This window comes from Eimeria necatrix, genomic scaffold, assembly GCF_000499385.1.
Source record: "Eimeria necatrix Houghton genomic scaffold, Enh_scaff690, whole genome shotgun sequence".
NCBI classification, from domain to species: Eukaryota; Apicomplexa; class Conoidasida; order Eucoccidiorida; family Eimeriidae; genus Eimeria; species Eimeria necatrix.
Window position 1 is genome coordinate 5001 of NW_013654524.1, and position 10000 is coordinate 15000.

Sequence of the window (10000 nt, forward strand, 5' to 3'; positions counted from 1 at the left end):
GCAGCAGCAGCAGCAGATTTCTCCAGTGAGGCCCTGCAGCAGCAGCACCTTGACGCAGCAGCAGAGCTGCTGCTGCAGCAGCAAACTTCCCCCATTGAAGGGGCCCCTTCAGACACTGGGGGCCCCTTGGGGGCCCCCCAGCTGAACCTGCTGGCCCCCAAGGGGGCCCCAGGGGGCCCCCCAGGGGGCCCCCAAGGGGGCCCCCAAGGGGGCCCCCCAGGGGGCCCCCCAGGGGGCCTCCAGAAGGGTACAGACTTACAGGAGGGGCCCCTTGGGGGCCCCCTTGAGGGCTCCCCCGAGGGGCCCCCTGAAGTACCCTTTTGGGGGCCCCTTGAAGATGCTTTTGGGGGGCCCCTTGAAGATGATATTGAAGGGGCCCCTGAGTACCTTTTTGGGGGCCCCCCTGAATACTTTCTGGGGGGCCCCCCTGAGTACCCCTTTGGGGGCCCCCCTGAGTACCCATTTGGGGGGCCCCCTGAGTACCCATTTGGGGGGCCCCCAGGGGGGCCCCTCGAGGACTTCTTGTGGGATCCCTCAGTAGACCTCTTTGGGGGCCCCTTTGGGGGGCCCCCTGGGGGGCCCCCTGGGGGCCCCCCTGAGGGGCCCCTTGGGGGGCCCCCTGGGGGGCCCCCTGGGGGGCCCCCCGAGGCGTTGGGGGCTGAGGGGGGGCCCCCCGATGGCAGAATTTTGGATTTAAATAAAAAGAAAAAAGGAAAACAAAGGGGCCCCCTTTTGCCTCCAGAAAGAGGAGATTTGCTGCGCAGCAGCAGCCCCAGAACCCCCAAGAATAGGCCCCAAAGCAGCAGCAGCAGCAGCAGCAGCAGCAGCAGCAGCGGGGAAGAGCAGCAGCAGCAGCAGCAGCTGCTGCTGCTGGAGCGGGGGCCCCCCCCTCCCCCCCCAGTGGGGCTGTGGGGCCTCCAAGGAGACAGTTGGATAATTGGAGAAGAATTAAAAATAAAAAAAAACAAAAAAGGACTTTTCTCCTTTTGCTTCCCGCACTCGGGGTGTACGTACACCGCAGTCCACACGCAGCAGCAGCAGCAGCAGCAGCAGCAGCAGCAGCAAACAGAACACGAACGCACGGAAGCAGCTTGGCAAGTAGTTCTGACCAGCAGCAGCAGCAGCAGCAGCAGCAGCAGCAGCAGACAGGGTGCGGCCTGCAGCAGCGCAGAGCGCAGCAGCAGCAGCAGCAGCAGCAGCAGCAGCAGCAGCAGCAGTTGCTGCTGCTGCAGCTTGGTGTTGAAGCGCGTGCCCTTTGACGGCAGCAAAAGCATGCCCACGTGGCTGCTGCGGTCCATTTGCCTTGCGCGCTACGCTGCTGCAAGCCCCTTCTGCCTCCAGCAGCAGCAGCAGCAGCAGCAGCAGCAGCAGCAGCAGCAGCAGCAGGAGGGTTGCTGCAGGGCTCGGCTGCTGCTGCCAGTGTACGACATGCACATAGCAGCAGATGCTGCTTACTTCGTCTTCAGCAGCAGCAGCCAGTCCCTGGGGGCCTCCCTGCTGCAGAGAGGGGCCCCCTGGCCTCGCGCCCCTTGCTGCAGCTGCAGCAGCAGCAGCAGCAGCAGCAGCAGCAGCAGCAGCAGCGACGTGCTGCGCCGGGAGAGCGCGCGCCTGTTTTTGTTTCTGCTGCTGTGCGGGCTGAAGTGTCTGAGGTGTACAGACACCTCGCTGGCTCCCGTGTCTCCTTTTTCTGTCTTTTTAAATTGCTGCTGCTGCTGCTGCTGCTGCTGCTGCTTTTCTCTCCGCCTAGCAGCACCGCCGCTTACCCCGGATAGTCCCTCCTGCTGCTGCTGCAGCAGCAGCAGCAGCAGCGGCGCGCTCCCCGAGCAGCAGCAGCGGCAGCAGGAGCAGCAGCAGCAGCTGCTGCCACAGCAGCAGCAACAAAACGAGCACCAGGAGCAGCAGCAGCAGCAGCAGCAGCAACAGCAGCAGCAGCAGCTGCTGCTGCAGCAACTGCCAGTGAGCTGCTGGCTGCCGCCGGAGTGCCGGCTCGGAGTCTGCAGCAGCTGCGGGGCCTGCAGCAGCTTAGCTGCTGCTTCAACTTGTCCTTTTAATTATTCTTTTTATTCCTTTTCTCGACTTCTTTCGAATTGCTGCTGCGCTGCTGCTGCTGCTGCTGCTGCTGCTTGGCCAAGCTCAAGAGAAGACGAGGAAGCTGCTGTTGTCTGGGGCGTCGGGATCTGCCTTGCTGCGTACTTGCTGCTGCTGCAGCAGCAGCAGCAGCAGAAGCAGCAAGGCAAACAGCAGCAGCAGCAGCAGCAGCAGCACAAACAAGAGCCGCCAAAGCAAAAGCAGCAGCAGCAGGAGCAAAAGCAGCAGCAGCAGGACCAGAAACAGCAGGAGCAGCAGCAAAAACAGCAGCAGCAGCAGCAAAAACAGCAGCAGCAGCAGCAACAGCACAAACAGCAGCAGCAGCAGAAGCAGCAGCAGCAGCAGGAGTTAAGGGAAAGTCTGAAGCGCGAAGCTTTTTGCGATGGGTGGCGTTCTAGAGGGCGGCTGTCTGTTGACACAGCAGCAGCAGCAGCAGCAGCAGCACAAACAGCAACAGCAGCAGCAGCAGCAGCAGCAGCAGCAGCAGAAGCAGATTCTGAGCTGTTTGGCGCGGATGACTCTGCTGCTATAAGGAGGCGGCGCAGCTGCGTCGCTGCAGGCAATTTGCTGCAGCCGCCGCAGCAGCAGCAGGACGCAGCAGCAGCAGCAGCAGCAGCAGCAGCAGCAGCAGCAGCAGCAGCGCAGTCGTTTGTGTCTGGCTGCGACGAAGCAGCAGCAGGAGACGCGTGCCGCGTGTCCAAGTTGCTGCTGGCTGCTGCAGCAGCAGGAGCAGCACCGTTTATGGCTTTCGAGCCCAACGGCAGCATCAGCAGCAGCAGCATTGCTGCTGCTTTCCCGCTGCTGCAGCGAGACCCTCAGGGGCTGCTGCTGCTGCAGCAGCTGCTGCAGGTCTCTCCCAAGGCAAGGCCAACTCTAGCTGAACTGCTGCAGCACCCCTGGCTGACTCCTGTTGCTGCTGCTCTTGCTGCTGCAGGCCCTGCTGCCTGCTGCACCTGCAGCAGCAGCAGCAGCAGCAGCAGCAGCAGCAGCAGCAGCGGGGGGTGGTGCGCTGCAGCAGAATGGCTTTGGCAAGTGGCTTGCTGCTGCCAGCGCTCAGCAGCAAAAGCGCAAGAGGGGGAGCAGCAGCTGCTGCTGGCGCTGCAGCAAATTGGTTTTTCTCCCTCTCGCCCCCGCAAAAGCAAACAAACCCTAAACCCTAAACCCTAAACCCTAAACCCTAAGCCCTGATCTTCGGGAAGTCTCCAACGGAGCCGCGGTCCGCCCCCAGCAACAGAAGAAGGCGAAAACGCGGGGCCCCAAACCCTAATTTAGGGTTTAGGGTTTAGGGTTTAGGGCCTGGAGCCAGCGAGGGAAGGGAGGCTGAGGGTCGTTTCGAGTGTATGTACACCTCAGTGTGTCTCAGTTTTTTATTTTTATTTTTAAATTTATTTCAAATTAAAATTTAAATCCAAAGAAAGTGACATTTATTGTTTTTTATTTTTATTATTTTTGAATTATTATTTTAAATTAAAATTTAAATTCAAAAAAGTCAAAACGAGAAAACAAATGAGCCTCAGGTGTACGGACACCCGAGCGAGCGAGCCCGGCCCAGAACTCACATCTAGGGTTTAGGGTTTAGGGTTTAGGGTTTAGAGTTTAGGGTTTAGGGTTTAGGGTTTAGCAGTTTGCTGCCCCCAAGCACTCCGTAGTTTGAAACAAGTCAAGGCGGGAAAGTAGCAGTTAAAGGCACTTCAGGGTTTAGGGTTTAGGGTTTAGGGTTTAGGGTTTAGGGTTTAGGGCTTACTCTGCGTGTAAATACAGAAGTTTTAAAATGCATTAAAGCAAGCAGGAGTGTACATAACCTTAAACCCTAAACCCTAAACCCTAGAGTTTGTTTGCAGCTAAATCTCCAATAAAATCAAATTAGAATAGTCTCCCAAACCTTAAACACTAAACCCTAAGCCCTAAAGCCTACGCCCCCTTTCCCAGGCCCTAGGCCCCAACTCGCAAACCCTAAACCCTAAACCCTTAGCCCTGAGCTTCAAACCCTAAACCCTAGGGTTTAAGCACTGCAAGGCGTTTGGAGCGAGCGCTGCATGCAAATAAACCCTAATTTAGCGGAAAAGGACTAATTGGCAGAAGTAAATAACAAATAAATGATATTTAGACATTTTAAAAGTTTAAAAAATTGAAAAAAGCGAAAAAAAACAAAAAACGCCAAATGGACTTTGCAAGTTTGAAAGCCGCGGCGAAACCCCCGAAACCCCGCGGCCGCCGCGCAAGCGAAAATGCGAATTTTTGAGGAAATTTGGACTAATTTGAAGCCCCTTTTAAATTGAAATGCAAATTAAATTAAAATTAAAAAGAAAAACGCAAAAATAAATGAAAAATGAGCCGCTTTTGGGGGGGAAAGTGACCTGGACGGCGCGACCGGACCGCCGGGTGTCTGTACACTGCACTGGCGACTACTGTTCCTCGAAAAGCTTCGGAACTTTCGCCGCAAAAACTGCCAATTTATTTCCCTTTTTGCAATTTCAATTTACAATTTTAATTATTTTTAAATTATTTGCGCAAATAAAACGCAAAAAGGCAAATCCCATTTCGCGCGGCGCCAGCCAGCAGCTCGCCGCTGCAGCCGCGGCCCACAGACCGCAAAGAAGAACGCAAACAAACAGCAAATTAAATAATTCATTTGCCAAAATAAACTCCAATAATTCAAAAAAACACTCTTAGGGTTTAGGGTTTAGGGTTTAGGGTTTAGGGTTTAGGGGCTCTAGGGTTTAGGGTTTAGGGCCTGGGGCCCCGCCGCATGCCTGCGCCTTCGAGGGTCTTCGGGGCCCCCGCGTTGAACTAAATTTATTCCAATTAATTAATCTTTTTATTTTATTGAAATTCTATTTAGCAGCAGCAGGGTTTAGGGTTTAGGGTTTAGGGTTTAGGGTTTGCGGCCCAGCGGCTGGGGTTTAGGCTCTACGACATGGGAAGCACAGCCCAGCCTTACTTCCCTAGGGTTTAGGGTTTAGGGTTTAGGGTTTAGGGTTTAGGGCTCAGCGCAAGGGCTTTTGGGCCCCGGCGGTACACCCCCACCTGCTCTGCAGGGTCTGCCTATTGGCAGCTCTAGGGTTTAGGGTTTAGGGTTTAGGGTTTAGGGTTTACGGAGGAGCCGGAGAACATGCTGCGGCCTCTTCTCTCCCAGACCCTCGTGCGGCGGTCCATTTGCTGCAGCAGCAGCAGCAGCAGCAGCAGCTGCAGCAGCAGCAGCTGCAGCAGCAGCAGCAACAGCAGCAGCAGCAGCTGCAGCAGCAGCAGCAGCAGCAGCAGGGCCGCCCCAGCGCCCTGGAGGGCGCACCACAGCAGCACCGGCAGCAGCTGCAGCAGCAGCGTTCACAGCAGCAGCAGCGTACACAGCAGCAGCAGCAGCAGCAGCAGCAGCAGCAGCAGCAGCAGCAGCAGGTTTTGGCTGTGTAGACAGAGGGGCCCCAGGTGTATCTACAGCTTTGCTGCTGCTGCTCCGCCCCGCCATTTCTTCCACTCCAAAACCCCACCCAACGGCAAAACAGTGTAAAACCCTAAACCCTAAACCCTAAACCCTAAACCCTAAACGCTAAACCCTAAACCCTAGGCCCCGAGTTCCAAACCCTAAACCCTACGCACTGTGGCCTGTCTGCTGGGGATAAGGAGCCAGACGACCGTTGCTGGTGGTTCAGAGCGTAGGGTTTAGGGTTTAGGGTTTAGGGTTTAGGGTTTAGGGTTTAGGGTTTGGGGATTTTAGTTCGATTCGTGGGCTGCGTCCGGAGAAAGCAACTGATGGAGTTTTGCGTCGCCCAAACCCTAAACCCTAAACCACCCGCCCTAACGCCGGGCCGGCCTCGTAAACCCTAAACCCTTTTTTAGGGTTTGCGGGTTTTCAGGTCTTTTGTCTTTGTCGAAGAAGATGGAAAAGAAACCCCCGTAAATGTCCCAGAGGGCTGCACAGTGTTGGAGGCGGCTCACATGAACAACGTCCCCCTAGAAGGCAAACCCTAAACCCTAAACCCTAAACCCTAAACCCTAGCCCTAGGGTCTAAACCCTAAACCCTAAACCCTAGAACGCAGCCTCCAAACCCTAAACCCTAAACCGCAGCTCTGAGCGCCAGGCCGTGCCCTGCGGGCGCCAGCAGCGCCTGGCTCTCGCCAGCGGGACCCTCGCAGCTGTAGGGCTTAGGGTTTAGGGTTTAGGGTTTAGGGTTTAGGGTTTAGGGTTTAGGGTTTGCTGCAGGGGCCTGCGAGGGGCAGTGCTCCTGCTCCACCTGCCACGTTATCCTCAGCGAGGGTTTATACGAAACCCTAGAAGTTCCAAAAGATGAAGAAGATGACATGTTGGACTTGGCAGCTTGTCTCACGGACACGTAAACCCTAAACCCTAAACCCTAAACCCTAAACCCTAAACCCTAAACCCTAGGCGCTGCAGCGCCTGGGAGCCATGCGGCTGCGGCGAAAAACCCTCAGGAGCGCCGGAAACCCTAAACCCTCGAGTTCCGCGTAAACCCTAAACCCTTCAAACCCTAATGTCTGGAGCGCTTGTTGCACAGCAAACCCTAAACCCTAAACCCTAAACCCTTGACTGGCCTTTAGCCCATTACGTTCAGTTTCGGCCTAAAGATCTTTTCCCTAAACCCTAAACCCTAGCTCGCTTGGCGCAGTCTAAACCCTAACTGCGCTGCAAACCCTAAACCCTAGCCTGTTTGACAAACCCTAAACCCTCATCTTCCTCACAAACCCTCAACCACAGTGCCGGCCTTGTGCGTTTTTGGGTCCGTTTCCCTTTATTCTAGGGTTTGGAGTTTGCCTAGGGTTTGGAACGCAGAACTAAGGGCTTAGGGTTTAGGGTTTAGGGTTTAGGGTTTAGGGTTTAGGGTTTGTGCGCAGGTCGCGTCTGGGTTGCCAAATTCGCGTCACGGAGAAGTTCGAAAACGAGAAAGTCCGGCTGCCTCCAATAACTCGGAATTTCTTTGTGGACGGCCACAAGCCGAGTCCCCACTGAGGGTTTAGGGTTTAGGGTTTAGGGTTTAGGGTTTAGGGTTTAGGGTTTGGCTAGTCGCCAGCTTCGAACCGCTTCTTCAAGCTGTACGAAAGCACTTGGTAAACAATCAGCACGGACAAGAGGTAGCAGACAATGAGGCCGATGAGGAGGTAGGCCACCCAGCTGAGTCCTGCGAGGGTTTAGGGTTTAGGGTTTAGGGTTTAGGGTTTAGGGTTTAGGGTTTACGCACCCGTGGGAGCCTCCGGCAGCTGACTCGCCACCAACTCCACCCCCGTTATCAGCGCCGCCCCCACAGAGCCCGAGAGAAGGTAAGTCAAGTTCACTCGGGCTTTCAGAAACTCCACAAACAGCTGAAGGGTTTAGGGTTTAGGGTTTAGGGTTTAGGGTTTAGGGTTTAGGGTTTAGGGTTTAGGGTTTGCGCGCGAGCCAGCTCACTGGGGTTATGTACGCCGGCTGCACGTTCTCTGCAAATCGCCACATTGCACCCAGCTAACCAAATTCACCAGCTAGCTAGCTAGCTAGCTGACTAGCTAGCTAGCTAGCTGGCTAGCTAGCTGGCTAGCTAGCTAGCCAGATAGTTGGCTAGCTGGCTAGCCAGGTAGCTAGCTAGCTAGCCTCCTACCCAGCCAGCTAGCTAGCCAACGAGCTAGCTAGCCACATAGCCAGCTAGCTAGCCAGCTAGCTAGCTAGCCATCTAGCCAGCTAGCTAGCTAGCTGCCAGCTAGCTGGCTAGCTAGCTAGCTAGCTAGCTAGCTAGCTAGCTAGCTAGCTATATTTGAAGAGGGTTTACCTCGGCCAACGAGGGAAACGAGGAGGTGATTTTTGACGAACATGAGGACCATTCCATCGTGGCAGTTCCTGTTGCCGACTCCCCACTTGCTGCGAGGGTTTAGGGTTTAGGGTTTAGGGTTTAGGGTTTAGGGTTTAGGGTTTAGGGTTTGGAGCACCGCAGGAGCTGCGCGGCCATTTCGTCGGCCGCGCCCTGCAGCGTCTGGCCGGGGGCGACGAGCAGCGCGGGCATGAGAGCGACGGCGAGCTGGAGTTGAGCGAAACTGAGAATTTGAATTGAATTAATTAATTTAATTTAATTTAATTAATTTAATTTAATTAATTTAATTTAATTAATTAATTAATTAATTAATTAATTAATTAATTAATTAATTAATTAGTTCTTACTTGGAAGTGATGCAGCTTTCCGTCTGCGCACTCGTGGGCGCGGAGGTCTCGCAGCCGCAGCAGCGCCAGTTCGAGTTCGGCTTCTTCTTGGGGGGGCAGCAGGCGCTGGGGGTCGCAGAGCCAGGAGTGGTTTTTGCTGGAAAAAGGCGGAGAAAAAAGAAAAAAAAAGAAATAAAAAGAAATAAAAAGAAATAAATTCATTTTGAACTTCTTTTTGTTTCAAAAACGCCCTTTAAAGCCCACCGAGCGGCGAACGCGCAGCGCTCCGGCTCCACAAACGGGTTCGGGAAAGTGGCCGCGCTGTACAACTCCGCCTCCCTGAAACGCGGAAAGCGGACTCAAATGCGGCTTTTTCGAATTCAAAAATTCAACTTTTTCCGAAAACAATTTTCGAAATGCAAATTCAATTCAACTTTCCACTTTAAACGCCGCTTTCGCACTCTTTTCCGCCGCCAAGCGGGTGGAAAGTCTTCAGCGCGCCGGTCTGCGGCGGCCGCGGCTCGAAGCGAAACGGCCGCTCCTCGCCCTCCCCCGAAGCCGAAACCGCCAAACAAAACAAAAAAAAGAAACTTATCTGCGTTTTCATTCTTCTAAGTTGCAAAAAACTAAAAAAAATATTAACTGACGCTTCCAAACTCCTTCGAAGCCGCCGCCGGCCGAAGTTGAATTCGCCGCGCGCAGCAGCAGCTCTCCGAGCTGTACGTACACCCCAGCCGCAGCAACACGCAACTCCGGATCCGCTCCGATCATTCATTATTTATAATTAATTAATTGCAAAATGCAAATCTGCTTTCGTTTTAATGCAAACTCCGCAACTCCTGCGGCCTGGGGGGCCCCGATTCGCATGGGGGCCCCATCGAGTCGGCAGCGAGAGCAGTTCTGCTGCTGCGCGTTCTCGGCTGCAGCAACTTGAACTCTTCGAATTGCTTCTTAATCTTTTTTATTTGTTTTATTTTATTTTATTATTTGCTTTTATTTTATTATTTGCTTTTTATTTTATTATTTGCTTTTTAACTCGGCTTTGTACTCCCCAGAGGCCTGCTGCATGCAGCTGCAGCTGGTCCCAGCCTTCCTTTCCGTGGCTTGCAGCCCCCAGTCCGCGGTCTTCTCTCCAAGCAGCAGCAGCAGCAGCAGCAGCACAGCAGCAGCAGCAGCAGCAGCAGCACAGCAGCAGCAGCAGCAGCAGCAGCAGCAGCAGCAGCAAAGCAGCAGCAGAAGCCCTTTCCCGCGAGCCTCTCATACAGCACTTACTCGTTTTGGCGAATTCCATCAGTGGGGGCCCCAGGGCCTCGCTTCGGAGCGCCCGCGGCGGCCAAACCCTAAACCCTAAACCCTAAACCCTAAACCCTAAACCCTATGGAGGCTGCGCAGCGGTGGGCGGGGGCCATTGCCCGCTGCTGCCAACCCCGGGGGCCCCCCAAACCCTCGTGGTTAGGGTTTTGCGAAAAAAGGGTTTTTCCTTTTTTGAAATGCATGCAGCCTTGTTTTCCACTTTATTTAGAAGTTTTGAAAAAAGTCAAACAAGAAGACTTCAAGGCCAGCCAAACCCTAAACCCTAAACCCTAAACCCTAAACCCTAAACCCTAAACCCTAGGCCGTCGGCCGTAGGGGCCCGGCAGCGCGCGCCCGCTGGGCGCAGGCTCGAGGGAGCAGCGCATGGGCAAGCAGCCGCAGCAACGCAAACCCTAAACCCTAAACCCTAAACCCTAAACCCTAAACCCTCAGGGGATGCGGACAGCGAAACGAGGGTTTAGGGTTTGCGGTTTGCGGTGT

General features: G+C 54.5%; 2 protein-coding genes across 2 annotated transcripts; one reads left to right on the forward strand and one right to left on the reverse strand.

The window, feature by feature from the left end:
• Positions 1-1272: 1272 nt before the first annotated feature.
• On the forward strand, positions 1273-2486 carry ENH_00070830 (hypothetical protein, conserved; the record flags this gene model as incomplete). Its single annotated transcript, XM_013582573.1, has 3 exons — positions 1273-1649; positions 1794-1956; positions 2133-2486. 3 exons carry the CDS (start codon positions 1273-1275, stop codon positions 2484-2486), a joined length of 894 nt encoding a protein of 297 aa, XP_013438027.1.
• Positions 2487-7258: 4772 nt separating this feature from the next.
• ENH_00070840 (hypothetical protein) lies at positions 7259-8813 on the reverse strand (the record flags this gene model as incomplete). The annotated part of the gene is made up of 5 exons (XM_013582574.1): positions 7259-7379; positions 7842-7930; positions 8228-8363; positions 8471-8545; positions 8668-8813. The coding sequence occupies 5 exons, from the start codon at positions 8811-8813 to the stop codon at positions 7259-7261; spliced, it is 567 nt and encodes a 188-aa protein (XP_013438028.1).
• Between the last annotated feature and the right edge of the window lie 1187 nt (positions 8814-10000).